This window comes from Fibroporia radiculosa (assembly GCF_000313525.1).
Source record: "Fibroporia radiculosa TFFH 294 genomic supercontigs, scaffold4066, whole genome shotgun sequence".
NCBI lineage: Eukaryota > Fungi > Basidiomycota > Agaricomycetes > Polyporales > Fibroporiaceae > Fibroporia > Fibroporia radiculosa.
The window spans coordinates 27,090-51,811 of record NW_012133399.1 but is presented as its reverse complement, the minus strand read 5'-3'; the positions used below and the strand labels follow the sequence as shown (position 1 = coordinate 51,811).

Sequence of the window (24,722 nt, the reverse complement as noted above, 5' to 3'; positions counted from 1 at the left end):
GAGATGGGATCGGGTCAGGAGAGGCGACTCGAGTGGCGCTCTGCGTGACTCTCCATCCGCCGCATTTCAGTCATGGCTCGTCCCTCCCAACCCCCAGCGTCTCCCAGCTTTCCAGTACCCCGCCATGAAGGAACAAGGCTCCTTCGACGACCTCCGCGATGACTACGCCGCTCATGATCGCGCAGAGTCCAGCGAGCCACTCCTCAAGGAGCATCTCCCGCCCCTCCAACCGTCCTTTTCGATCCACCGCGTCTTCCGCATTAATCCAAGACTAAGACGCCTCATTCTCATGGCGTTTGCTTCGCTCTCTACTCTCTCTCTCATTACCTTCGCCTCCGTTTCCATATTTGCGTCCCGCCCGGACACTCTTGGTACCGTCCCACCTCCCGAGAATATCCAGCCCGAGACCGGTGCTCTTGAGACCAACAGCTCATCTCTTGCCATCCAAGACAAGGTTGCAGATACGCCTTCACATTCACCATACGTCCTCGGCCCACCTACCCAGCGTTTCCGCGACAACCTCCGCAATGACACCCTTTACATCACTTCCTGGATCTCAGCCGGTTGGAGTGCGTCCCTTTACTTGTTCCCCCATCCTGTCACACTTACTATTCCTTCCATGCGATCTGTTCCCTATCGCCCGCTCCACCGTCTATAGCCAACGACGTAATGACTTATGCCAATCTCATCTATCTTGGCGTCCTCACGGGCCGCGTGCCCCTCATTTCGGTCTTTACGCCCTCTCACGTTGGCGGCGAGGCCGGAAACATTCCCTTTGGTGACGTTTTCGACGTTCCTCGGTTTATACAGGACTCGGGCATCGATATCATTGAGTGGAGAGATGTCAAAGATCCGTACAGTCCTCAGCTCGAGGACATAGGCTGCTGGAATCTTTGGGAATCTGTGCAGTATCACGAGCACGCTCCCAGAATCAGCTCGATCCCTGATTGGTTACAGCTAGGTAAATGCGAATTTCATCTCCAGCTGTCGCGTTGGGCTCATAAATGACGGTCCTCTAGACATATCGTACACGAGGACACCGGAATGGGTTAAGATGATACCAAACTACGAGCATGACCAGCACAGCACGTTCTGGTCTGTCGCTCGATTTGGCTTCTCAGAAGACCGTTCCAGATACCTCGGCAATCCCTCGCCGTCCCCCCACCACCAAGTCACCCTCGATCCCGACGAGCAGGTATTATGTTTTGATTACCTGTATTACTTGTGCGCTCAGCAGGTAAGACCGAAGATAAACCTTTTTTTGCGAAGTATGATGCTAAACGTCTTCACAGTCGTTTGAATACGAGTACGATTATGCCCCTGCGTGGCGATTCGTAGGTACCTATCTACGGTGGACGCCGCGTATCGAGGACCTAGCCGCGTCGTATGTCAGGCGATCATTCGGTCTGCTAGAAAGTGATGCTACCCCTCCCGTACGTCCCTCTTATGTCCTCAATGTGTCTGCTACCCTGCTCAACCACGATCATTAGTACATATCGATTCATGTTCGACACGGGGATTTCCGTAGTTGGTGCCCCTCAACCACCGCCCCCGAAGACTGCTTTGCTCCGATCTCCGCCATTGCTAGGCGCGTCCAGTAAGTGTTCCACCAAGCTTGCTATTCGGCTCGAGTTCTTCGATGCTGATCGCGCATGAATTGACAGAGAGGTGCAGGACGAGATACGTGAGCGCCATTACGTGTCCATACCAGATAACAGAGTGATTGTGACGACGGACGAGACTGACGAAGCGTGGTGGGCCGATGTGACGTCGCGCGGATGGGTCAGGATCGATCATGATGCGTGGCAGACCGCGCAGACATACGGTAAATGGTATGTGTTCCCTCGAGATACCTTGTCTATTGCTGCATGCTTGATGAGTCGCATTACTCACGGGTAACCTTTGCATAGGTATACGGTTATTCTTGACGCTGCTATCCAGTCGAACGGGCTTGGATTCATCGGCACGGACCGCTCGACATTTACGACGTTATCTCGACGCCGAGTACACGATTGGCATGCTGGCGCGACGCGCGTTGTCAAGTGGGGAGTGAAGGATGCCGATGCCCACTGAAGCACTGAAAAGCGGGTCATCATGACTCTCACTATTCCCTTCGATCTGACGCGATCATCGGCCGCACGAATCTCCGCGGAAGATACTGCATGGGACACGGACAAGCATGGAATTATTTTGGGACCTAGTACACGTTCCGGTGCGAACTTGGACGCTGGTCTGCATAGATGGGCACGATATCCGACCTTTGCCCGTGTTTTCATTAGTACATATGGGTTGGTGACGGTAGAATATTTTCAACAACAGAATGCCTGGTCGATGGTGTCCTGCGTTTTGCTCTTCTGCGCGTCTGTCTGGTGCTTTCACTATTGCTTGATGACAGTCGACGTTGGATCCAGTGCAGTAGTTACTTTTCCTGCTCGTCCGAAGTGCGCATCTTGAAAAGGTCGACACATGACTGGAAAATTGCATCTTCTGGGCATTGCGATAAGGGGCATGAGCAGGATAGCCACTGCAGCCGGGCCTTGGATCCAGCGCCATGAGCCCAAGCGGCAGGCAGAGTGCTATACTCAGCGAAACCGAGGGTGGAGGCATCCAGTGATCGAGAATGATGTGGCCCAGCCGCCGGCGACGATCAGTGCTGCGACGAGTGGTCAAACTGCCTTTGCAGCGCACCTGCTCGGCCACTCGCTCTGACCGTGCCCGCATTCATTCAACCCAGACCGTGGAGCCCGCTGCATAAAGCCTCTCGCTTCCAAAAATTTGTTTGCTATTGGAGCTTTCAAACGCCCCTCACTACCCTAACGTTCCTCTCACCACTGCCAGCCATGGACGTCGACTCTGGCACCCCCGAGCCACCCTGGTCACGTCTCCCCACCGAGCTCTACGCCCACATCCTCAGCTTCTTCCCGCCCGCCCGCGACCACGCCGACAGCAGTGCCAAAACGCTCGCGAGCTGCCTCTGCACGAACAGGCACCTCCGCGCCGTCGCGCTCCACCCGGGCCTCTGGGAGCCCCACTACCGCGCACGCTACACCGAGCGCGTCGAGGAGAACGAGGCGCGCCGTGCCGCTGAGACGGGCGGGGACTGGGCGCGCATGTACGCTGCGCGCCGTGCGCTGGACCGCGCCGCACTTGTGGCGGTGGACGAGATCAGGCTGCACCTCTGTGGGCGGCACTTGGTGGCGCGCAAGATCGCGCAGGAGTACTCGTTCGACGTGTGGGATGCGCTGGAGATCGAGGCGCAGCTCCCGCTCCCGGTCTACTTCCGCGTGGGCGCGGACGAGGGGAGAGAGGAGGGCGAGGAGGCCCCGGAGGTCCCGCACGCGCTGCCGCGCCGGTATTGGGCGAGGGCGATGTTGGGCGTGATTGCGAGGCGGTATGCGTTGGGCCAGTGGGTGCGTCTGTACAGTAGTGCGGACGAGACGGTTTCTTTCGAGGAGGCTCTTGCGGGGCTGTCTGCGTTTTTCGACGAGTCGCCAAAGAAGGTACGTCGATTTCACACTTCGATACTCTTCAATTTGATCCTTACGAGTCGGTGGAATAGGTTAGTGTGTGGCTGAATGGGTTGGCGGACCAATGTCGCAAACAGCTTGTCAGTGCAGGTGTCGTACTTGACCCGGAGAGCACAAATTACGACCTCCGGGCTCTCTGTGTGCACATCCGCACGGCGCTGCGCGAGATGGGGTTCAAAAATGCAGAAAGTGAATTTCCATTACTCGCTCTCTCGTTCTGAGCTAATTTCTATCGGACCCTCATAGGTGTCGACTTTTACAACCTCCTGAACCAATTTCCGCATGGATTGATGCAACAGGAGAACCGGAGGACAATCCCCATGTCCCTTGTATACATCTTTGTGGCCGTTTGTCAGCGGCTCGGTATACGAGCGTCGCCTACCAACTTCCCCGGGAAGGTCCTTTGTCATATCGCTCCCCAGAACCCAGAAGAGCGGGAGATGATTTTTGACCTGTGCAAGGATGAGCCTCCCTTTGTTTTTACAAGCAATGATCCGGCCTTGATGCTCGCCGAGATGGGCCTTCCTTCCGACGCGCGAATCGACTTCATTCGACCATGCAACATTAGTATCATGCTGCACCGTGCCGCAGCGAATATAATCATATCCGTCCGCTGGAACCAGCGGCGCACAATGGACGCGGCCGTAGAGAAGTTTACGTGGTGCAGCTACGCGTCGTTCTGCGTTTTCCTGCTCCAGGCGCAGGATAACCAGATCCTCTCTCACATCATGGACTCGAAGCCGCTCGATGCCCTTGCGGTCTTGGACGACGTCTTGTCCCCGAGACTCACTTCGTCAGCGCGTGCGGGTCTGTCGAGGCATTGCACGGACCTCGTAGACACGGAAGAAGAGGCTGCCAGGATGATGTCAATGCGGTCTACTCATTCTGTGAAATATTTTGTTGGAATGGTTGTGCGCCACCTGTGGTACGACTACGTCGGGTGTGTCATCGGCTGGCACGTAAGTCCTCTCGTTGCTGAGCCGGGAACTGTCTCTGGATCTCACTACTGCCCCTCTAGCCGCTTTGCCTGGCGAAAGAGGACCTCACGCCTGTAATTGAAGTTCAGCGCCTCAGGCGAGGCTGGGATCAGCCCTTTTACTGGGTTGTGACGGTCGATGGCGCCAAGAGATGTGAGCGCACCCGATGCATACTTTCATTCTCATAGACTTATGTATGTGTGTCTCAGACGTAGCCGAAGAGGATCTGGAGCCGATACCCGTTACCAGAGAAATTGCGCGGAACATGTTCGAGGGGCGCACAATCTTCGGCCGATATTTTGACGGCGTGGAGGTGGACGAGGAACAATCTCGCGGGAGGCTTTTGCCCACCGAGGAACTCAAAACCTTGTACCCCGAGGACAACCAGGCTGGCGCCGCATGGGCTGCTGTAGGACTCTCATCTGCGGCAAAACCGTCGCGCCGAGAACGACCTGAGCCGCTCGGGCGCACGTAACTTGTGGACTGTAGGGCTCGCAGCCCAGTGGTACACTAACTCATCTTGATACTATCTCATTCTTGCTTGCTTGAAGTGCCTCTTCCCCTTTTCCCATTTCTAGATGCTAGTTTTGTGCAATTATGTGTTTAGGGTCGCCATATCTGCGGCTATCCACAGAAGTCAAACGACGGACATTGTCTTGTGCTTGGGATCCGGTACGATTGAGATATGTGTCGGTTCCGGTGTAGCAAAAGGTGCCGTGTATGATGTACTTGTAACATCATCATCATGGTGGTGTGTAGTAGGTAAAAAGCTTGTATTTTGGCGCATTAGTGTAATTACTGTTCTACTGTCTAGTGTTTTGTTTGTACAACTACTCGTTCAATTTCTCGATGTAAGCGCCGGGGCGAGGCTGGAGCGGACTCCCGGGGCGGTTAGAAAGTGTTTGATGCTTGTCCTTGCGACACCCTCATCATTTTTCTGTTCGCCCTCAAACACTGCACGACGTCATCAGCGACTAGGCCATGCGCCGACTGAGATCAGTCAGCTGCTTGACCAAGCCACTGGCTTGTGGATCTGCTGTCCATGGCACAGACAGTAGATCCGTATCGTACCTCCAGCCACTGGCACCACCATCCCACGCATGCGGGCTGCCGGCTCGGGGGCGGGACGATTACGAGACTCATTGACTCGGCTCGCATTTCTTCTACCCGTCGCCTCCATCCTCTCCGTTGACTGCTCGTCACGCAGCAGTCTAGAGCGGGCTATCGAGCAGCCACCAGGATGTCAGTCAACGAGGAGACGCCTTTGCTTCACGAGGCTCAACGGGATGTCGAGGACTCACATGAAACTAACGGTCGAGGGGAGGACTCTTCTAGTGAAGAAGAGAGGCCTGAGGCCAAGTTGTCTGCCACTGCAGTCGTACGTAGCATCCTCACTCAGATGGCAGTGAAGCAACCTAACGAGCGTCTTTACTTGCAAGATTTTACCAATGATGCTGGGCACATATCTGGTGGCTATGGACCATACTATCGTTGCCTCGACATATGCGCACATTGGGAGCCAGTTCCATCATTTGGAGAATACCAGCTGGATCACGACAGGGTACATGCTCACCCTGACGAGTTTCCAGTTAGTCGCGTTCTGTCTCCACGTTTATTGTACCTGACCCATGCTATTTTACCAGACCATTATACGGCAAGGTTGGTGTTTTGTAAGCCCTCACTTTGAAGTCATACTAATGTCGACCAGCTGAGCGACATCTTCGGGCGCAAATTTTGCATGTTACTTGCATTAACAGTGTTTTGTTTCGGCTGCCTGCTCTGCGGTCTCGCAAACAGTATGACGACTCTCATCGTTGCGCGAGCTATTGCAGGAATGGGCGGGGGCGGTATTAGCACGTAAGTTCCAGTCCGCGCTGCCTACCGACTTCTCTAACGTTGCAGATAGTGTTGGGGTCATTATCATGTCCGACGTAGTGCCGCTGCGCAACCGAGGGACATGGCAAGGGGTTGCCAATATTGTGTTTGCGTCTGGCCAAGCAACTGGCGCACCGCTTGGTGGAATGCTCGCAGAGACGGTAGGGTGGAGATGGTCAGTAACGGTCGGACGCTGATTGGCGGCGTCCAAATATATTGATGTTCTTGATTTACAGGGCATTCCTGATTCAAGTCCCCTTGACCATTCTCGCCATGATCATTTTCTCTATTGGCTTCAAGCTTCCCAAAACTGAGTCATCCGACTTCATGGTGAAATTAAAGCGCGTTGACTTCGGCGGCGCAGTCACGCTTGTGATCGCGGTGTTTGCCCTCCTCCTAGGATTAGACAGAGGTGGTAACGTTTCCTGGAAAGATCGCCTCACTATTGCCTGCTTCGTCGTATTTGCGATATTTTTCCTTGCGTTCGGGATCGTCGAATGGGTAGTGGCGAAAGAGCCGTTTGCGCCGAAATTCATTATTGCCAATCGCACGATGCTCGCAAGCTATGCGTGCAACTTCTTCTCCAGTGGCGCGATAATCTCCCTCATATTCCATGTCTCACTGTACCTCCAAGCGGTTCAAGGCTTCGATCCAGGAAAGGTGGGATTGGCCCTCATTCCCGCAGTTGTCGGCGGTGCCATCGGCAGCGTTTCTGCTGGTCTCATCATGCGGACTACAGGGAAGTTCTATGTCCTTACCATTATCGCATACTCGGTGTCTGCGTGCGCGATTGTGTCAGTCGCGCTGTTCACCGGACCCTGGAAGTTTGCTTTGATAGGCCTCGGCGCAAGTGAGTGTTGCTTACATTGGTCCCAAAATGTCGGCTTATGTTCCGATATCTGTAGGTCTGGCTGCAATGAATCTGGGAGGCTGTAAGGAATCCTTTTCCGCTTTCTCTTATCAAACTCACATATACTGTTTTCCCAGGGGGAGCTCTCACAACAACCCTCATCGCTATCATCTCCAACGCAGGACTGAAGAATCAGGCTGTTGCCACTGCTGGCAAGTCCCATGCACATGCTGTAAAGGTGATAAGCTAACTGTGTGGCACGATAGTATCCTACCTGTTCCGCTCGCTAGGATCCGTCGTTGTCTTATCTGTAGCGACAACGCTCTTCCAGGAGACGCTCCGCGTTCGGTTACGCCAGCGATTAACGGGCTCCGACGTTGAAGAAGTAAGTGTGCAGGCCACCGCAGCGTCATTAGTCATGAGAATCTCACTGAACTTAATCTAACCCTACGTAGATCATCACCCGGGTCAGAGAGTCACTGGACTATATGAATGAACTCGATCCCGCGACTCGCTCTGTGGTGGTACATTCATACAACGATGGCTTGCAAGTAGCAATGTGGTTCACTGTCGCATCGGCGGCCCTCGCAGCTCTATCCTCCCTGTTCATTAAAGAAAAGTCTCTGACGCGATAGTACCTACAAATCTACGATACCTAACTCTTAGATGCCGGCTAGCCTCTATTAGGCATATCAGCTTGAGGATGCCGCACTTTTGGACGCCTTCCGCCAGTAGCTGGAATCCACTGGAAGGATCAGTTGGCGCGTTGATATCACAGCAACGCGTAAGCTCGTTGGGAGATTACGACGACAGTATCTTATTACTAGTAATGGTGATGTGTTTTCCTCGACGTTGTCCCGCCATTTACCCGCTGTCCGCACACATGAACGACAGCCATCCTGATTTACGACATCGGTACAGCGTTAGAGCCGCATCACAAGGACCGACACATTCTACAATGTCACAATATGTACACTTCCCATCGATAAGGACATTCACAGATGCTGCTGCCTGAAATTTCCTTGAGGTTCCGCCCACAAGCTGATGGCGAGTCGGCGGCCGGTCATAATTGACAATATACCCCAGAACACTCATGACGTCGCGCATGCAACGCTCCACGGGCTGTGCTTATCGGCGTAAGCGCAGGAAGTACGAGTCTTCCGCGCGGAATGAGCTCGACCACACTCAGCCATCTGCAGCAGGTTTACAGTATTCACCGTTGACCGGTCATCTGTAGCGAAGCTGGTACGCATGACGGCCACAAGGTTCTAAACGTCAGCTGAGAAACCCAGCAAAGATGAAACAGTTGTCCTAGAAGCACCCAGCGAAGATCATTAAAGCGAAATGAAAACGAAAACACCGCACTTACATGCACAGGACGTAATGACCGCGGCTATAGCACGGACTGAACATCAACGGGCAAGTCCAGCGGAATCGAGGTCCGCAAATAGACGAGATCCAGCAGGGCTTGCATTGTGGGCACGCGGACATCGTATTTCTTCGCAAGGTGAACGATGTACCCGTTCATATACGCCACTTCAGTATTCTGGTTTTTGCGAACATCGACGAGCATTGACGAGAAGTTGTTCCGCGTGAGCTGCGCCACGCGTTGGCACTCTTCCACGAGGCCCCCCGCTGAGAGTTCGCGAGGAAACCGGTTCTCCAGCTTGCTGAACATTCTTGAGTTCGGGGGTTCCAGATCCCTGAGCTCTGCACGCCATTGCGCGTAGAAGACCCGAGACGCTTCCCTGCAAAGTTGATAGCACAGGCGCCGGGCGGGGACCGACTCGAAGAGCTGGCCGTTCCTACAGGAAAGAAGCGCAGTAATAGGGTTGATGACGGAGTTGACGACGAGCTTGCGACGCATGGCGAGCTGAATGTCGTAGATTGGATTCCAGGAGACGTTGAGTGCGGACATAGACATGAGTGCGGACATTGTGTTGCGCAGCGAGATGTAGCGCGGAGCCTGCGTGTCATCCAGGAGCGGTGTGATATCGTCCAAATTGAGTTTCTGGTCCTCCTTGGGTAGGGATGTATCGAGACTGGCTTCAAAGTCGCGCCCGCGCCCGTCAGGCATGATGCCGAGCTGGATGGCGCCGACGCCAGTGTGAACGACGTGTGCGGGGTTCTTCAGCCACGCACCGTGCGTGTTGACGGAGACGACAATGTTGGGGCGCTGCTCGCTGTTGCGGAACGTAGTGCGCATGAGTTCTTCGTAGACACCCATGCCGTTGTGCAAGAGAACAATCGTGCTGTCTGGCGAGAGACGTGGCAAGAGCATTCGGATGCCCTTGACAGCAACAGGAGCCTTTGTTGCAACTATGAGCGAGTGAATGCGCGTTGGCTCCTGGGGTTTGACGACCCTGGAGAGCCGCTCTTTGCGCTCGCCCTCTGGCAAGGCTCTGACCTTGAGGCGACGGTGTTCGACCTCGAGTCTCCTGTAGACGATGTCATCAAAAGGATCGCTGGACTCGTGAAGGAAATTGCGTTGGGTGAGGATAACGCCATCCTGCTCGAGCCTAGCGTATGCGCCTGCCTCAGCGACGCTGAGGGAAACGGCGGGAGACCGATGGATGATAGAGATGACATGTTTTGGGTCGAGGGCTGCGCGCAGGTGATGAGCAACGAGAGTGCCAATGGCGCCGAAGCCGAGGATGTGGACGTGCATGGAGCGGCACGAGGACAGCGGCAAGGACGCTGAGCTCGACGGTGAGGACGACGGGCGGGAGGTGCGGGGAGAAGACGGCGGGAGTCGCCGGAGGTCCGAATAAGGTAAGTGAGGAGGAAGGATAGCCGAGAAATGGCCGACAGAAATGTTTTGCCAGAATTGAGAGCAGAAACATCGATGGGTCTGATCGTCTCTGCCAACATCGATATCTCTCCACTACGGCCCGGCCTCCCCCCCTCCCCTCATAAAAATCCCCCTCCTCGCCCCAGACTCTGAACCCATCTCATCGTTTTTCCACCTTAACCCACCCTCGTCTACTTACACAGCAATGTCCGCTTCCATCGTCCTCAAGAGAACTGGGCAGAAGGTATGCCCCCTTCACCAGTCCCACTTGCGACGGACGCTCATTTCATCGCGATCGTACACAGATGCCCCAGGTCGGGTAAGCTACACGACGTGATACGATCGAACGCATGGCTCACCACGTTCATCCCATTCGCTAGCTTTGGTCTCTGGAAGGTGCGTTCTTCCCGCGCAGCACTAGATGGCCATATAACCAATAGCTCATCCACATTTTATTATTACTCTAGGTCACCAAGTCTACCTGTGCAGACGTGAGTGTATTCTAAGGTCGGATTTTGGGACAATCCGCTTATATTGCATGTTCAGACTGTGTACAACGCCCTCAAGGCCGGCTACCGTCTCTTGGACGGCGCTGGAGACTATGGAAACGAGAAGGAAGCCGGCGAGGGTCTGCGCAGGGCCATCTCCGACGGTATCGTCAAGCGCGAGGACGTTTGTGAGAATATGTATCCCATTGTAAATCCTCCAAATTACTCATAACCATTGCTACGATCCCACCAGTTGTGACGTCCAAGGTGGGTTGCCTCCACGAGTGCCCTGTGTCTCAGCGTCTGATAAGAGCCCTAGCTTTGGAACACTTTCCACGCCCGTGAACACGTAGGCCAAATATTCCCCCCCTCGTAACATATTCAAACAGATTTTATTAGGTCGGTGCCTTGGCCAGGAAGCAACTCGGACTTTGGGGAATCGACTACTTTGACTTGTTCCTCATCCACTTCCCCATTGCTCTCCAGTACGTTGACCCTGCTCACCGCTACCCGCCCGAATGGTTTGGCGATGATGGCAAGGTATACCTCGGTAAGTGTGTTTTCAGTAGCTAGCGTAGTAGTGCGCCTAATGATTGACAGCCAACGTGCCCTTCTCGGAGACCTGGGGTGCCATGGAGACGCTTGTGGACGAGGGCCTGGTCAAGAACATTGGCGTCTCGTACGTGTTGCCTAATACAGCTGGTGCTAGTGATGTTCACATCTACACAGTAACTGCCAGGGCGCTCTTCTGCTTGATGTTCTCCGCTATGCCAAATATGCGCCCGCTGTTAACCAGGTCGAGCTTCACCCTTACCTGTCCCAAGAGGCTCTGATCAAGTTGTGCAACACCCTCGGCGTCGCCATCACTGCCTACTCATCTCTGGGTCCTCAGAGCTACGTTGAGCTCGGTGGGTCCAAAGGCGCGGAGAACCTCTTGCAGCACAGCGCGGTTGCGAGCATCGCGTCGAAGCACTCGAAATGTAGGTACCGAATTTTTGTAGCTCCGCAACAAATTCCTGACGTCCCCGCAGCAACCGCGCAGGTTCTTCTTCGCTGGGCTGTGCAGCAAGGTTTGGCCGTCATCCCCAAGAGTAACAACCACGACCGTTTGGTGCAAAACTTGCAGGTTGAGCAATTTACCCTCACCGACGATGAGATGAAGCAGCTGAGCTCGTTGAACGTCAACCTCCGGGTAAGTGGCTTGGGTGGTCAGACGTGGACCCAGTTAGCTGATGCTGTTCCTGTGCAGCTCAACGACCCTGCTGACATTGACCCGCGCATGGCCATCTTCGCGTGAAAAGTGACAGAAATGTATCAGACACGTTGCATGTACAATACCTAGACAGTAAAGTGAATGTCCTTCAAATGTACCGATGCTTGACTGTTTGTACCACTCTTCCATGTCCGGAGCTGCGAGTATGCGTAGCCACGGCCGACTTGGTGCACAGCTGAGGCGCAGCTGAAGAACGCGCAGCGTGATATTGAAGACACGAATGCATTCCACTTTTAGAAGGAGCTACTATACGCGTCTCGATCATATACACTGCGCACTGCGGAGTCTGAATCCACTCAGACAGTCTTCTCCTATATAAGCAGCACCTTCTCCGACGATTCCCTCCGCAGACATCATGTCCACATACCAGATCAAGCTCTACAGGCCCCCCGATGGCCTTACTCGCAAGTTTGTCGACGCCGTCCCGCCTTCTTGGGAAAAGCTCGCCTCTAGAATTCATTCACTGTACCACATTCCGCTGGTTGATGTTGCTGTCTCCTATCTCGACGTGGACAACGACGAAGTCACGCTCAGCTCCGAAGAGGAAATCCAGGACTACTACAGGACACTCGTTGTACCTCCTGGTGGCGAGCCCATCTACTTGAAGTTTGCCGTACACGACATGGGGTCGGAGCGCAACAAACCGCTACCCGCCACCCCGCGGGGTTCCACGTACCGCAACACCTTTGGACAATCCATACCGATGATGTTTGAAGTTGAAGACGGTTGGCAGGGTGTCGCGTCTGGCTTCGGATCTGTGTTCACGGGCCAGAGCGACCCGCTGGCGGACGACGGCCCGCACGCGTATGTGGAGGTCATTGAGAGCGATATTGATGGTTCTCGTGTGCAAGATAACCAATCTGCGGTTAGTGTTGCTGACTCTGAGCTCACCGGTTCGACGCCTCTCGCAGGCAAGGGCAAAGGCAAAGTGTCCAAGGTCTCCTCCTCTGGCTCCTCCACCGAGTCCGTTGTTTCCTCCCGTAGACCAGAGAAGTATCCTATCCATGTCATGGATATGAACAGTGCGAATGTCAAGGATGTGTCTAGCACGCGCATGTCCTCCCCTACAGCCTCTCGGGGGGAGTCCACTCGGGGAGAATCGACGCCCAAAGCATCGGCCAGCGTTGCCTCATCTACTTCAGCTGAGGCTGCGCCAGACCCGCCGCTTCCAGATCTCAGCGACACGCCTCCCACACCCACACCTACGGCTAATCTCGCCAATGACGTCGCTAATCTGTTCAGCACGCTTTCTACCGTATTCGCATCTCATCCCGAGCTATCGGAAGGCGTACGTAACCTCGTCCGTAATGCATCCGATGGCACTTATTGGCACACTCACCGCGACGCCGTTGCTCGTGCGGCAGACGAAATTCGACGCAGCTATGCCAGCTCTGCAGATCTTAGGGGAAGTGCTCGTCGTGCCGCGGAGGAGGCTGCTGGACGTCGCATCGCCGAGGCCATCGCAAATGTAGTTCGTGTTATCGGGGATGTCACAAACAACACCCCGCGCGCGAATGCAACTTCCACGCCTCGTGCTGAAAGGGATTCGCCTGGTTTTTTTCGAGAGGCACCCCCTTCGTTTTCCACCAATAACCCATCCTCTACTCCAGCAAGTGAACAAAGGCGTGCTTCTGGAGATGGCTCTCCTACTCCGTTTCTCGCACAGCATGTAAGAAAGGATAGCTCTAGGTCTACATTCGGCCATGGGCGTGGATTCGACCGGGGCCCCCAAGTTTCGCGCAAATACAACGATATTTCGTCTCTTCTTGAAGCTGAGCCTGCTCCTTCATTGACTCCTTGTGTTCCTCCGCCTGTACCGCCGCCTCCGCACGTTGCACCACCGCCACCACCGCCACCACCACTACCACCTCGTCCCCCGTCGCCCACTCCGGGCCCTAATACCTCTTCTCAGTCTGCGTCTGTCCGACAACAGACGCTTCCTCCTGGTTATGGATCATTTGGCAGAGAGCGGCAAGCCCATCCGGTCCCAGAATGGCCATCTCACCGCCATTATCCCCACCCTTGGGGCCCATATTACTACCCTCCGCCACCACCTCCACCACCGCCACCCCCGCATCATCTCGGGCGTCGCATGCATGATCGGTGGCTTCGCCATTACCGTAGTCCGTCAGATGTATGGGACAGGCCCATCCCTGTGCCTCCACCGCGCGCTGAATGGACCGGGATGGGATTGTCAACCGACTTGGACATTGATGATCTCGACTCTCCTGATAGCTCACTGGAGCATGCGGAGATCTCGATGTATGGCATCACACAGAGTCCAAAGGAGTCTCCAGAGAAAATGAAGGAGTCTCTCCAAACTGCTAAAGAGCTCTACAAGGCCGAGAAAGAAAAGTACCGCCGCGAGCGGGTGGAGCGACGGAAGAACAAAGAGCGTTGGTTGAACGTGTCTGGCGAAGGGTACGTAGAACCTCACTTTGTTACTACGAAACGACGGCAGCTCACGGTGGCGGTCTTTGCAGTGCGCAGATATCCACGAGTGACGACGATCATCCTTCTGCGGCTGGGCAGCGCCAGGAGGTTGTTGGGTCGTCCGAGCCCGCTACTCAGATTATCAGTGCCGCTCGTGGACAGTTTCCCCAGCTGGAGATGTACAGCATCCCCATCCGTCGCCACCACACCATGCACGGCACCGGTTACCATCGGACGGCTGGACCCTCGTTTGCTCCCGCCGTAGAGGCTATCACCAGACGCCTTGGTGATGTACGTTGTCCGCTTGTTCATTTCTGCGATATGTCTCTCATTCTGGGACTAGATGGGCTTCACGACGGAGCTGTATCCAAGCATTCCCGCGCAGGTCAACGCGCGCATCCCGCGAGACGGAGAACTCTCGAAGGACGCGGAAGACGCGATCGTGATGGAGGTACTTGAGATCCTCCTCTTACGTTCTCCTGTGAAGGCTCCCGAGGCGTCTGGTTCTGGAACGCGTCCTGCTGCTAAGGACGACCCTATTCCGGGCGCATTTCCTTGACTTGGTCTAAATTTTTTAGGTTTCGCGATAACTTTATGATGCTATCAGTTCTTATTGCCGTGTCTTAATTCACAACTCAACGAAAGCGGTATCGCCGCTGTACGAGTATGACTTGCCTTACTCCCCGTTATGTTACGCCTAGCCCTGCGAGTCTTGAGGTTATTTTGCTCTTGTCCACGCTGTTTCTCTGAATATGATGATATACTGATCTGTTGTACGCCTTGATGTAATGACGATACTGATATAGTTGATATACGGACCTACGGTACTCACGAACTAACGCGAATGAAGATAAATTCGATGAATGGCAGTATGATTACACATGAACAGCGTCACCTGCGATCATTCGAACTTGGCCTTCCGAACAATGAGGATAATGTCGCATTGAGGGATGAAGTGGACAACCGTGATCAATGGGAATAATGGCGTTGTACTACCATAGTCCACCCTCTGGCTGACTGGTTAGCAGTGGTTGCAAAAGCATCTGTGCATCACTTGTGTATATGTGGACATGGCTGAGGATGGAACGGCAAGATGTGGCTCGAAATCCAGTTATTGGGTGGAGTGAAACTTGCGACTATCGCAGATCGAGTGAACGAGATGATGCGGGTGCGCCTTGCAATGATCATGACGGCGATCGTGAGTCTAGCGGAAGCAGATCTGGGGGCAAACATAATCATAATACTGCCGTCCTGCATGCATGGTGATCACACCAACTTGAATGTCATCTCTGAGAGCGAATGCGACATCGTTTCCGCTGAGTTGCATGTTTTTTATTGCGACTGCCTGATTGTCGCCAGTCGTACATGCCTGCCACTGACGCGGACAGAGCCGATCACGCCAGATAAGACAACTCCTCCTTGCATTGTCCCCGCTTGCAACAACTTGGCAACTTCGATCCTTTCAAGTCTCTGCGTCCCCCTTCAAGCTTGCAGTGGCCGTCCGGGCCGTGCACTGTTATGGCTAAAAAAGCCGAACGATCAACCATTTGCCTCCTAAATCATCCTGATTATGATAATCCGTGATCATTGTCATGAGATCCCACTTACCACATCACGCCCTTTAAAGGCATTATGTGCGATACAAAAATCCCCGCTTGCCACTTACCATTCTGGTGTTTCTCTTGCGGCTGCTTTGAAGACGTGGACGAGACGTAGACGGCTGGCTTGTTCCTTGCTCTCGAGGTGAGTCCGCTCGGCCCTGGTGTCCGATTAGGTTCGAGTGGCACTACGTAGAGGACCCGACTTGGGACAGTCACAAAGGCACTTATCCTGCCGGCCCCTGCGAAAACCACGAGAGTATCTGTGTATGAGACACGTTACACAGGTTGCTCGGAGTGAGCTATAGCAGCGCGCCCACAGAAACAAACACTCTATTTTGCCACTCCGCGCATCGCCATTTCCTTGTGCCACTCGAGGGCTTGTATTCACTTATCGCATCAATGCAGGTCCACAACGTGCTGTCCACCAGGTTGAGGAACAAGGTCTCCAGGCTGCCCGTTGTACTCCGACGCCTCGCCCTTCTAACAGCGACCGCTGTTCTGCCCGCCCGTCCGAACACCGTCCATTGCACCTAGTCCTTCTCGCACACACTTTCCAGACACCCCCATATCTCGTCTGTAGGTTGTCACACGATCTCTATCCTAACTTGGGTGACCCTCGCGTCTAGATGTCGTGGCAATATTTAGGTTGGCCTCCAATGTCGAGCGTGAGCGATCGCATCGCACTCATAGAAAAGTGGGACTCCGATCTCCTAATGAGAGCGCACTTATCCATCTTACTGGAACCAACGTACGAGGCCATCATGGAGACAGAACGTGCCCTCGCACGAATAATCTTGCTCAAGAGTCGCATCCGGAGATTCACCCAGCTTCGCGAATTCCTTGCTCCGAGGCGTGTCCACGAGCTCGAAGTCGCTCTAGCCCGGGATCTCTTGCGCCGCAAAGTCCTTATCTGGCAGATATTCCCGATCAGAGAACTCCCCTCCGAAATACTCACGGAAATATTTCGCTATGTAGTCCGTTCCTTTGACAATATATCCGACTCTATGGTGCAGCGACAACGACTCACATGGGTATGCAGGCAATTTCGGGAGGTGGCCTTGGCGGATGGCCTGCTCTGGAACGTCGTGTGGTTCAATGATAAAGCGCCCTGGAACCGATCGCTGAACTTCTTTTACCGGGCTGGTGTTGCGCCTTTGGACATACGCATCGACGAGAGGCCCAAAAAAACCGACGATATCGAGGATCCACCCAGGTTCACTTTTGGGCAGATGAATTGGCTGCTTGACATTTTGTTGCGGAAGATGGCCACCATTCGCACTCTTGTCATCGCTGTTCATGACGAACTTCCTGCCCTTGCCGTATTGGATAAAATGAGAGCCGCGGGTCCCGCACCTCTCTTGGAACGATTCGAACTATATCGTACTGGTCCTCCCTACATGTGGACTAAGCCGCTCCGCGCCAGCGAGCTCCCCCGCCTATGCGACCCCATCGCAATATGCAATGGATACACTCCTAAGCTGAGATGGCTCACCTTGGACGGTATCGTGGTTGATTGGGAACATCTATCCTTTGCGAATTTAACGGTGATCGACCTGAAGCGGATGAACATGCAGCTTTGCCCCAGTACTGATACATTCCGAGAAATGCTGACGAAGTCCAAGCTCACCAAGCTCGTTTGCCACGCGGCAGGGCCGCGACCGGACGGCACGGATCTGAGCAGGATTAAACCGGTGTACTTGCCTCATTTACAAGAGCTGCACATGGGTGACATGAACCTCCACTATGCGTGTGTCGTGGTGGCTGGTTTCAATGCTCCCCAGCTCAAGAGTCTAACACTCGCCAACTTCGTAGGGAGTGACTACTCGACATTCTTCGCGTGGATTCGCGAACGCTTTCCAGACATTAAGCTGCTCGCACTCTATTCGGTGAATCTCGAGACAAATCCGGAGAGTTTAGGCAAGACCGTCCGATGGCTGGATTCCCTTAGGAAGCTGCGCATCCTGAAACTTGGCAATATGAGACCACTCTTATTAGAGGCGCTGCTGGCAGACCCACGTGAACACCGTTTTATCGACCCAGAGAAGCCGGATTATGCCCAGGAGCCGACCGCTGTTTGCCCCGCTTTAGAGATCCTCAAGCTCCACTTCCAGACTCCCGTCACGATGCAAGAAGTCGCCCCGATGTTGAGGTTGCTAACCGGGCGGCGTGCTATGGGAGCACCCATCCGGAAGACATACGTAAATAAGGCCTTCGTTGAACTTATCAAGGCAGAGCAGGTGGAAGCGCTTCGTGATGTCACACAAGTAGATGTTTATGACAGTCATTCCCTCACTCAAGAGGAAGCTGATATCATTGGATGTTCGGATGAGGCTATTCCTCGGGGTGCTCGTCTTCAGATAATGCAACATTAATACTGTATTTGAATGCCATGGATTGTTCAATGTAACCTTTGAGTTTCACACTTCGAAATATGCTAGTGCCAGTGCAGTGGTCCCACGTGGGGGCGCGTTATTTGGACTTGTAGACGCGATACACAATGTCTTCGCGTCGTGACCGCGTGTTCGTGTTCTATCTTGTAGGATGCCGCTATCTTAGGCCCCAAGCAACATGTCGACCTTTCACCATACGGTCTCGGAATCATATCTGTCTTCCGTTGATTCTTCAAGCATAGCCAGTGTTGCGCCCAAGCACGTTAAATCCGCTGGTGAAATCCCTTTCGTCCGAAGACGGCTCCTGCACGAGCAGACTGTAGCCTTATTAGCGGTGTTCGAGTTGAAGACGCATCCATCGAAGGATGAACGGGTTGCACTCGCTCAGCAGCTTGGCATGTGGGTGATACATATTGATCAGCTACCGTTCTGCGTTACTGAGTGCGCATGTTTAGGGAGCTGAAGACCGTCAGCGCATGGTTCCAGAACAGACGTAGGAGTCACAAAAAGAAGCTGCTCGTCTGGAATAGGGGCTCGCAGGAGAATCGCTACGAGGGGAGTGCATACCCTGCCTCTTCATCCAGGCATCTTTCTCGTGTCGGGAGCACTATATCGCTGGATTGCATTGCATCTTCGCGCGAAAAGCCCATGGTCCAGAGTGGTGCTCCTCCCCTACGACCACCTTTGACTCCGCGTCGCCCCGGTCGCTCAAAGAATGCCGTTTCTCCGACGCGGGAGTCGACGAATTTGTGGGATCACATCCCATCATCTCCCCCGGCATTGCCATCATCACCAGGCGCGGAGAGTATGCGCCTTGCTGCTATCCCGGAGCGATCGAGGAGGTTGAGGTCTTTGGAATGGGCATGTGCTAAGGCACGGGCAGGGAGGAGCTCGCACGACAATCGAGTGGTTGACTGCGATGTACCGCCATTGGTGCTCGATGGTTCCAAGGACACGGACATGTACTTTGAAGGTGACGATACGGAGACGGAAGAGTACGAGGCTATTACACCCGATGTCAGTTCCATGCAGCTGACGACGCTCCAGGCTTCCCCTGGGGTGTTGATGGCCAAGAAAGACGACGCCGCTCCCCCTGCGGATATGGAGGCCGCGATGGCTTTACTTGGGTTCAAAGTCGACGCTCATCACCTGGACCTGTTGTGATGTAGCAAGTGAGTGTTGTTGAGGACCTACGTTTCATCTTCGCGTGACTGCTCTGATTGTTGTTTTCGCGCTGGACTTGTTAGCCTGGAATTGACTTGACGATTGTTTATGATAGAATAACCCCTTCTCCAGTGTCTGAGGGGCCAGCAGCATGTAATGTATGGGGAGTATACCATAATGTACCGGCCAGTAGGGCCATTACTCGTTACTCGTCAATTTCGCGACTTTGAATTGGCAGCAAATCGAAATGGTTTGGTCACGGGACCGCGGTGTCTGGAGCAGGCCGAGGAGAACAAAGGCGGCTCACATTGTCGCATTCTACCTCGCCACTTGCGCTGAATGGCTGACGACGACGACGACGCAAGTCAGCCTCGCGACCGGTTTAAAACCTTCAACGTCTGTGAGTTTTCTCTTCAGATCTCCCTAGGTCTTGTGTATGCCGTCTGGCGTGCTCATCCACCATGCGTCCAGTCCGGAGTTCCCGTCGTGACTCCAAGCATATCCCATCACTCACTGAGGACATCAAGCACGCTGTGGCACCGACCAAGGATGAACCAATTTCTCCCAGCCGAGATGATTCTACAGCTGCGACGACAGCTGAGACTGCTCCGGCTACGAAGAAGGGTCGATTTCGCATATCCGACTGCCAGCTACAACAACTGGAGATGTTGTTCAAGCAGCAGACTCACCCCAGTCGAGGGCTTAAGCAGGCTCTCGCAGATGCGATCGGAATGTACGTCCAGTCCGAACGTAACACAACGAGGTGCAAAACATGTCTACTGACATCATTGGCCGCCACTCGCCCTCAGGGATTTCAAGTCGGTGACTATCTGGTTTCAGAACCGGCGTCAGACTTCTCGCAGACGAAGCTCGAAATTCATCGAGATTACCAGCGCCATCACCCCTCCGCCTGATTTCGGTCAGGAGAGCATTCGCGAGGATACTCTCTCGCAGCCTGCTAATGCTCTCGTGCTTACCGTGGGGCTTCAGGGCTCTGCGCTCCGAGCTAGACATGTCGAATTCTATACACCGTCAGGCATCTCCACGGTCACTCCGAAGTTTACGTCTCCCCAGCCCCAGTCAGAGACAGAAAAGCAGAAGCTCTGCATTGATCGTCTGTCCTCTCCTGTCGCGTCGCTTCGCACCCTCTCCCCCGTACCTCCGAATCTGATCAAGGACGAACCAAGCGATGATTTTGACAGCCTCCAGACTTCGCCTCTACCTATGCGCTCGGCCAAGAGGAGGTGGAGCCTCGACTGGTACTGCGAACAGAAGATGAAGCGGCGGAGGCTCGATAAGATCGATGTCCAGGAGAGTTTTTCTGATGCCGACGTGCCTTACGACACGGAATATGATTCGACGGAAGATGAAGCAGGGGAGGACGTGGATGAGGACGACAAACTCATGGTCCCCCGCACTCGCGTTACGCCGCCGGCTCATTCTGGCGTCACTGACGTGCCTGTGGTACCGGTGGTAACGCGCTCGTCGCGCCCGAGGATTCCCCCCAGTCTCCATGGGATTTTCTCTCCAGATGTCATATTGGGTGCCTCTCTTCTTCTCGATTTTAAGTATTCGACCGAGACTTTAGTTGATTCAGATTCTAATAAGTTATGACCTGAAAACTGGGATGACATGGGCTGTTGGTGCAAATAATGTTTATGTAGCTATATTATTCACAACACTATGGATTCTCACCTATGCATATGTTGCTGGCGCTTACATGTAGATTACTAGATATACAATGACGGACGGGAAAATCCATGTTGTATAAACACTGCAGACTATGGGACCTGGCTACTGATACGAATAAGCTAGATGTGCGATGAGATAGCTACAGCAATGCAGATAGTGCGCATGATTGCGTTAAACTACAGGATCTTAGATATGGTCTATCATCCTATGGATTTTTTGCGCTTCTTACCGGTCATGATAACGGACGGTGACTTGCTTGTCGGTGTATCATGAGACGTAGGCGTGGCTGCTAGAGCTTTTCGCGGAGTGCCCTTTGAGAGAATAGGACTATTGGCGAATGAACGCGCAACATCGTTTGCTCGTGAGGGCTGAGCGCCATTCGCCTTCGGTATCAGTGTTCCATTCGTATGGGGATTTTGATAAGGAGGACCGGGTTCTATAGCTATAAGATTAAGACAGATGAGTCGGAACATCGAGCCGTGGATCAGAAGCCACACACCTTGAATCGCACATTGCTTGAAAAACTCTACAAAGGTATCCACCTCGTCTCGATACACGGCACGCTCAATCCGGGTCTCAACAGTGAAAGGTTTGGCGTTTTCATCCATCTCAACATCTTCGGGCGTAGATGTTTCTTGTTGTTCTTGTCCATGATTAGACTGTCTGGTCAGGAACCCGTCCACGAGGGTGTCAAAGAGGGATCGTAATGGAGGCATGAGGTGAGAAGGTGCATCAAAGACCTCGGCAATCTCATGACCCATCCAGGGTCGTACAAGGGGACTGGTACTTGGAACACGAGCAGTTGATTCAGAAAAAGCAGCATCCCCGAACATGTCGTGGAATAACGTCTTTCGACGTGCGCCCACTTCCTCAACGATCTTCTGGGCAACCGAGCCCATTTCCTGCGGAAGGAGCACATCTTCCCCCAAGACTGCAACGCTCCATGCCTGAGTAATGCCTAGAAGGGTAAATGATGATGAGGCTGTGGATAATTGATCTAGATAAGGATGCGCGATGACGCGACGAAGACCAAACGGTAGCGTCCGAGATGCAAATGGAGTTGGCGAGGAAGGATTGAATAACAGGACCCTGGTCGATTGCGGTTCAGTTGCTTGAGAGGACAGTTGCTGGAAGACTGCAAAAGATTCTTCTCTAGGATGCACGACAGAGTCGGAGATAACTGAGGAACTCTGGTAATGCCATCGTACTTGAATGAGGTGAGAGCGTATTCAGACAGCAAGAATGAAGACATTTACATGATTTTGTTAACAAGTCCCATAATACAAGCTCTCTGGCTCCCAGCACCAATACGTATCGACCACTAGGGCCGACAAAATGAGCTGCTTTCGCTTGCTGACATTCGGGACATGTCAAGACCTGGTATAGGGCAGTCGTTACGCCATCATACAGAGCAGCATGAGGCCCCATAGCGACGATGAATAATGACCCATCAGCTGACCACGACACATGGCTTGGTGTTTCTACACGGAATCGGGTAGTGGTCCTGGTCACCCAAAAATCTATCATTTATTTGGTCAAGAGTTGAAGATATAAATATTAGGGAACCCACTTTCAATCTCTCCCGATTGGCGCTTTACTAATCGGATTCCCCATGTTTTTATATTCCCATCCTGACCGACAGTTACGAGAAGATCTTCTGGAGCCGCTGCTTTTGGACGAAACGCGACGCCGACGACCTTCTTCAGCCCGTGTGGCCGATCGACTCGAGTGTTTAATATCCAGAACTGGGACTTGTGGTCCCACCACCAAAACTTCATGAAGACCTCTCCATGAAATGTACCATCGGCGTCTCGATAGTCGATAGTCACCATCCACTCGCCCGAATATGAGATCACAGCATGTTCCACACGGGAGGGCTCCAATGGCTTTTCGTCCCTTCGAGCTATCCTATTTGAAGGCGACACTTCAAGCTCGGCAACCAATTTCGAAGAGGCTGGCAAGAAGAATTGGAGGGATGATGGATGAGATGATGGAAGAACAATGGTCGACGTAGGTGTGTGGATAGCAAGGGGAATTGCACTTAATGCAGACGGTCTGTTATATGACAACGCGGGATCTAAGCAGAAACGATTAAGATATTAACTAGGGACGGGGTTCAGATACAAACCTAACTTTACTCGAGCGATTGACTTTGAGATTTTGAGGGTCCCAGAGCGCACGAAAACGAAAGATGCGTCCGCGAGAGCGAGCAAGTATTGCTCCTCTTGATCGATAGCGTTGATGAGAGTAATATGACTAATTGGAGCTCCCACTCTAGGTACGAATTCCTTTTTGCCCGAATGCAGCTGCCATATCACCAGCACGCCCTCTTCACCGCCACTCAACAAATAGGCACCGTTTGCCGTGAAGGTGATCGAGGATACCGCATGGGAGTGCCAGTGCATCGTTGTAGTCTGAGCTTTTCTCTCTACCCCGTCATATTTTGCTAAGGAATCAGACAGACAATACCAAAGCCTGATACAGCCGACATGATCACCCGTGGCAAAGAACTCTCCCGAAGGATGGAAAGCTAGACAAGTTAATTTCTCCGGAGAAACGAACTTCGTGAAGCCTCCCTTCATATTCGATGTAGAACAGACATAGGCCTTATGTCCACCTGTCGCAACCAGCCATGAGCCATTAGGCGAGAGGACCAAGCCGGTCGTCACCCGAGTTTTCCCAATTTTTTTGGATCGGGAGGGAAGTTGCACCGGTGAACCAACAGTCTCGTTGCTTGGGATCAGGGATATATGATATACTGCGGCGTTGTCCTCCGTAGTTGCTTGACCTAATACATTAAAGAATGCTAAATAAGGTATACAGACGAGACGAAGTCCGCGCACCATACCAGAGCTATTGTGTCTTTTACTCGGCAGAGTCACCGCCACAAAGATGCAGTCTTTGAACTTCTCGTGCGCCGCGATTTGCGTGATAGGATGCTTTAGGGACATTGTCTGTAGAAGCACAGCGTCAAGAAAATCCCATATTCTGACGAGCCCACTCGTTGACCCAGTGATCAGCTGAAAAGGATTTTGAGGATGGAGAACGACGGAAGTGATAGTGCAGGTATCGGTAGAGCTTCCAGCGGAATCCATGTTAGCTGAAGTAGATGCGTCCAGCGTCGAGACGAGATCTCCAGTCGCAACAGAGAAAATCTTTACAGAAGAACCCACGACAGAGAGAAAATATCTGCACACACATCAGGACGGTTCACTGGAAACATTTCACAACATACCGGCCGTCTTTTGTGAGGACTGGAGGCACGCGACTCGCAGACGAGTCTGTAAGCAACGTCCAGGACCAGGGAGATTCATCCTGAGATGCTGCCTCCTTGCCTTTCCGCTTCTTTGGTCTGGGGGCCACACCTACATCTACCGAGGACAATGGTGGAACAGCGACAATCTGGGAGATCTTTGCGCTTCGAGGAGGCTTGGATGCCCCTGCAAGGCGCGTCCCATCCACAGGCACTGGCATTGTAGTGGAGGTCGACGAGGGAGTCCGTAAAAAATCTACCACGTGCCGTACATAATTATCTTCGCCCGGCGCCAAACTACAGACGCCGCTGCAGTGCAGCCCCAGGGCTGCGGGGACGACGTCGTGTACTATCATGATACAAGTGCATATAAGTACAATATCCGAAGAAGCCAGGTATACCATTATT

General features: G+C 53.4%; 10 protein-coding genes across 10 annotated transcripts; 8 read left to right on the top strand and 2 right to left on the bottom strand.

Annotated features, from left to right (window-relative positions):
- Nucleotides 1–124: 124 nt before the first annotated feature.
- FIBRA_05250 (uncharacterized protein) lies at nucleotides 125–2,073 on the top strand (the record flags this gene model as incomplete). The annotated part of the gene is made up of 7 exons (XM_012327022.1): nucleotides 125–569; nucleotides 659–961; nucleotides 1,020–1,237; nucleotides 1,293–1,433; nucleotides 1,491–1,597; nucleotides 1,665–1,832; nucleotides 1,911–2,073. The coding sequence occupies 7 exons, from the start codon at nucleotides 125–127 to the stop codon at nucleotides 2,071–2,073; spliced, it is 1,545 nt and encodes a 514-aa protein (XP_012182412.1).
- Nucleotides 2,074–2,840: 767 nt separating this feature from the next.
- On the top strand, nucleotides 2,841–4,979 carry FIBRA_05249 (uncharacterized protein; the record flags this gene model as incomplete). The annotated part of the gene is made up of 5 exons (XM_012327021.1): nucleotides 2,841–3,500; nucleotides 3,560–3,716; nucleotides 3,774–4,486; nucleotides 4,546–4,657; nucleotides 4,714–4,979. 5 exons carry the CDS (start codon nucleotides 2,841–2,843, stop codon nucleotides 4,977–4,979), a joined length of 1,908 nt encoding a protein of 635 aa, XP_012182411.1.
- A 765-nt stretch (nucleotides 4,980–5,744) lies between these two features.
- Nucleotides 5,745–7,479, top strand: FIBRA_05248 (uncharacterized protein; the record flags this gene model as incomplete). The annotated part of the gene is made up of 8 exons (XM_012327020.1): nucleotides 5,745–5,882; nucleotides 5,944–6,092; nucleotides 6,148–6,163; nucleotides 6,213–6,361; nucleotides 6,411–6,554; nucleotides 6,616–7,229; nucleotides 7,285–7,311; nucleotides 7,367–7,479. 8 exons carry the CDS (start codon nucleotides 5,745–5,747, stop codon nucleotides 7,477–7,479), a joined length of 1,350 nt encoding a protein of 449 aa, XP_012182410.1.
- A 1,143-nt stretch (nucleotides 7,480–8,622) lies between these two features.
- Nucleotides 8,623–9,897, bottom strand: FIBRA_05247 (uncharacterized protein; the record flags this gene model as incomplete). The annotated part of the gene is made up of 1 exon (XM_012327019.1): nucleotides 8,623–9,897. One exon carries the CDS (start codon nucleotides 9,895–9,897, stop codon nucleotides 8,623–8,625), a length of 1,275 nt encoding a protein of 424 aa, XP_012182409.1.
- Nucleotides 9,898–10,225: 328 nt separating this feature from the next.
- On the top strand, nucleotides 10,226–11,805 carry FIBRA_05246 (uncharacterized protein; the record flags this gene model as incomplete). The annotated part of the gene is made up of 12 exons (XM_012327018.1): nucleotides 10,226–10,264; nucleotides 10,326–10,339; nucleotides 10,401–10,416; nucleotides 10,488–10,511; nucleotides 10,567–10,696; nucleotides 10,762–10,775; nucleotides 10,828–10,857; nucleotides 10,908–11,058; nucleotides 11,109–11,187; nucleotides 11,238–11,488; nucleotides 11,540–11,700; nucleotides 11,758–11,805. The coding sequence occupies 12 exons, from the start codon at nucleotides 10,226–10,228 to the stop codon at nucleotides 11,803–11,805; spliced, it is 957 nt and encodes a 318-aa protein (XP_012182408.1).
- Nucleotides 11,806–12,136: 331 nt separating this feature from the next.
- Nucleotides 12,137–14,773, top strand: FIBRA_05245 (uncharacterized protein; the record flags this gene model as incomplete). The annotated part of the gene is made up of 3 exons (XM_012327017.1): nucleotides 12,137–14,202; nucleotides 14,265–14,505; nucleotides 14,558–14,773. The coding sequence occupies 3 exons, from the start codon at nucleotides 12,137–12,139 to the stop codon at nucleotides 14,771–14,773; spliced, it is 2,523 nt and encodes an 840-aa protein (XP_012182407.1).
- A 1,698-nt stretch (nucleotides 14,774–16,471) lies between these two features.
- On the top strand, nucleotides 16,472–18,187 carry FIBRA_05244 (uncharacterized protein; the record flags this gene model as incomplete). The annotated part of the gene is made up of 1 exon (XM_012327016.1): nucleotides 16,472–18,187. The coding sequence occupies one exon, from the start codon at nucleotides 16,472–16,474 to the stop codon at nucleotides 18,185–18,187; it is 1,716 nt and encodes a 571-aa protein (XP_012182406.1).
- A 196-nt stretch (nucleotides 18,188–18,383) lies between these two features.
- FIBRA_05243 (uncharacterized protein) lies at nucleotides 18,384–19,369 on the top strand (the record flags this gene model as incomplete). The annotated part of the gene is made up of 2 exons (XM_012327015.1): nucleotides 18,384–18,604; nucleotides 18,661–19,369. The coding sequence occupies 2 exons, from the start codon at nucleotides 18,384–18,386 to the stop codon at nucleotides 19,367–19,369; spliced, it is 930 nt and encodes a 309-aa protein (XP_012182405.1).
- Nucleotides 19,370–19,830: 461 nt separating this feature from the next.
- FIBRA_05242 (uncharacterized protein) lies at nucleotides 19,831–20,983 on the top strand (the record flags this gene model as incomplete). Its single annotated transcript, XM_012327014.1, has 2 exons — nucleotides 19,831–20,102; nucleotides 20,179–20,983. The coding sequence occupies 2 exons, from the start codon at nucleotides 19,831–19,833 to the stop codon at nucleotides 20,981–20,983; spliced, it is 1,077 nt and encodes a 358-aa protein (XP_012182404.1).
- A 278-nt stretch (nucleotides 20,984–21,261) lies between these two features.
- FIBRA_05241 (uncharacterized protein) lies at nucleotides 21,262–24,535 on the bottom strand (the record flags this gene model as incomplete). The annotated part of the gene is made up of 7 exons (XM_012327013.1): nucleotides 21,262–21,503; nucleotides 21,561–22,268; nucleotides 22,318–22,581; nucleotides 22,632–23,138; nucleotides 23,190–23,849; nucleotides 23,910–24,250; nucleotides 24,297–24,535. The coding sequence occupies 7 exons, from the start codon at nucleotides 24,533–24,535 to the stop codon at nucleotides 21,262–21,264; spliced, it is 2,961 nt and encodes a 986-aa protein (XP_012182403.1).
- Nucleotides 24,536–24,722: the final 187 nt, after the last annotated feature.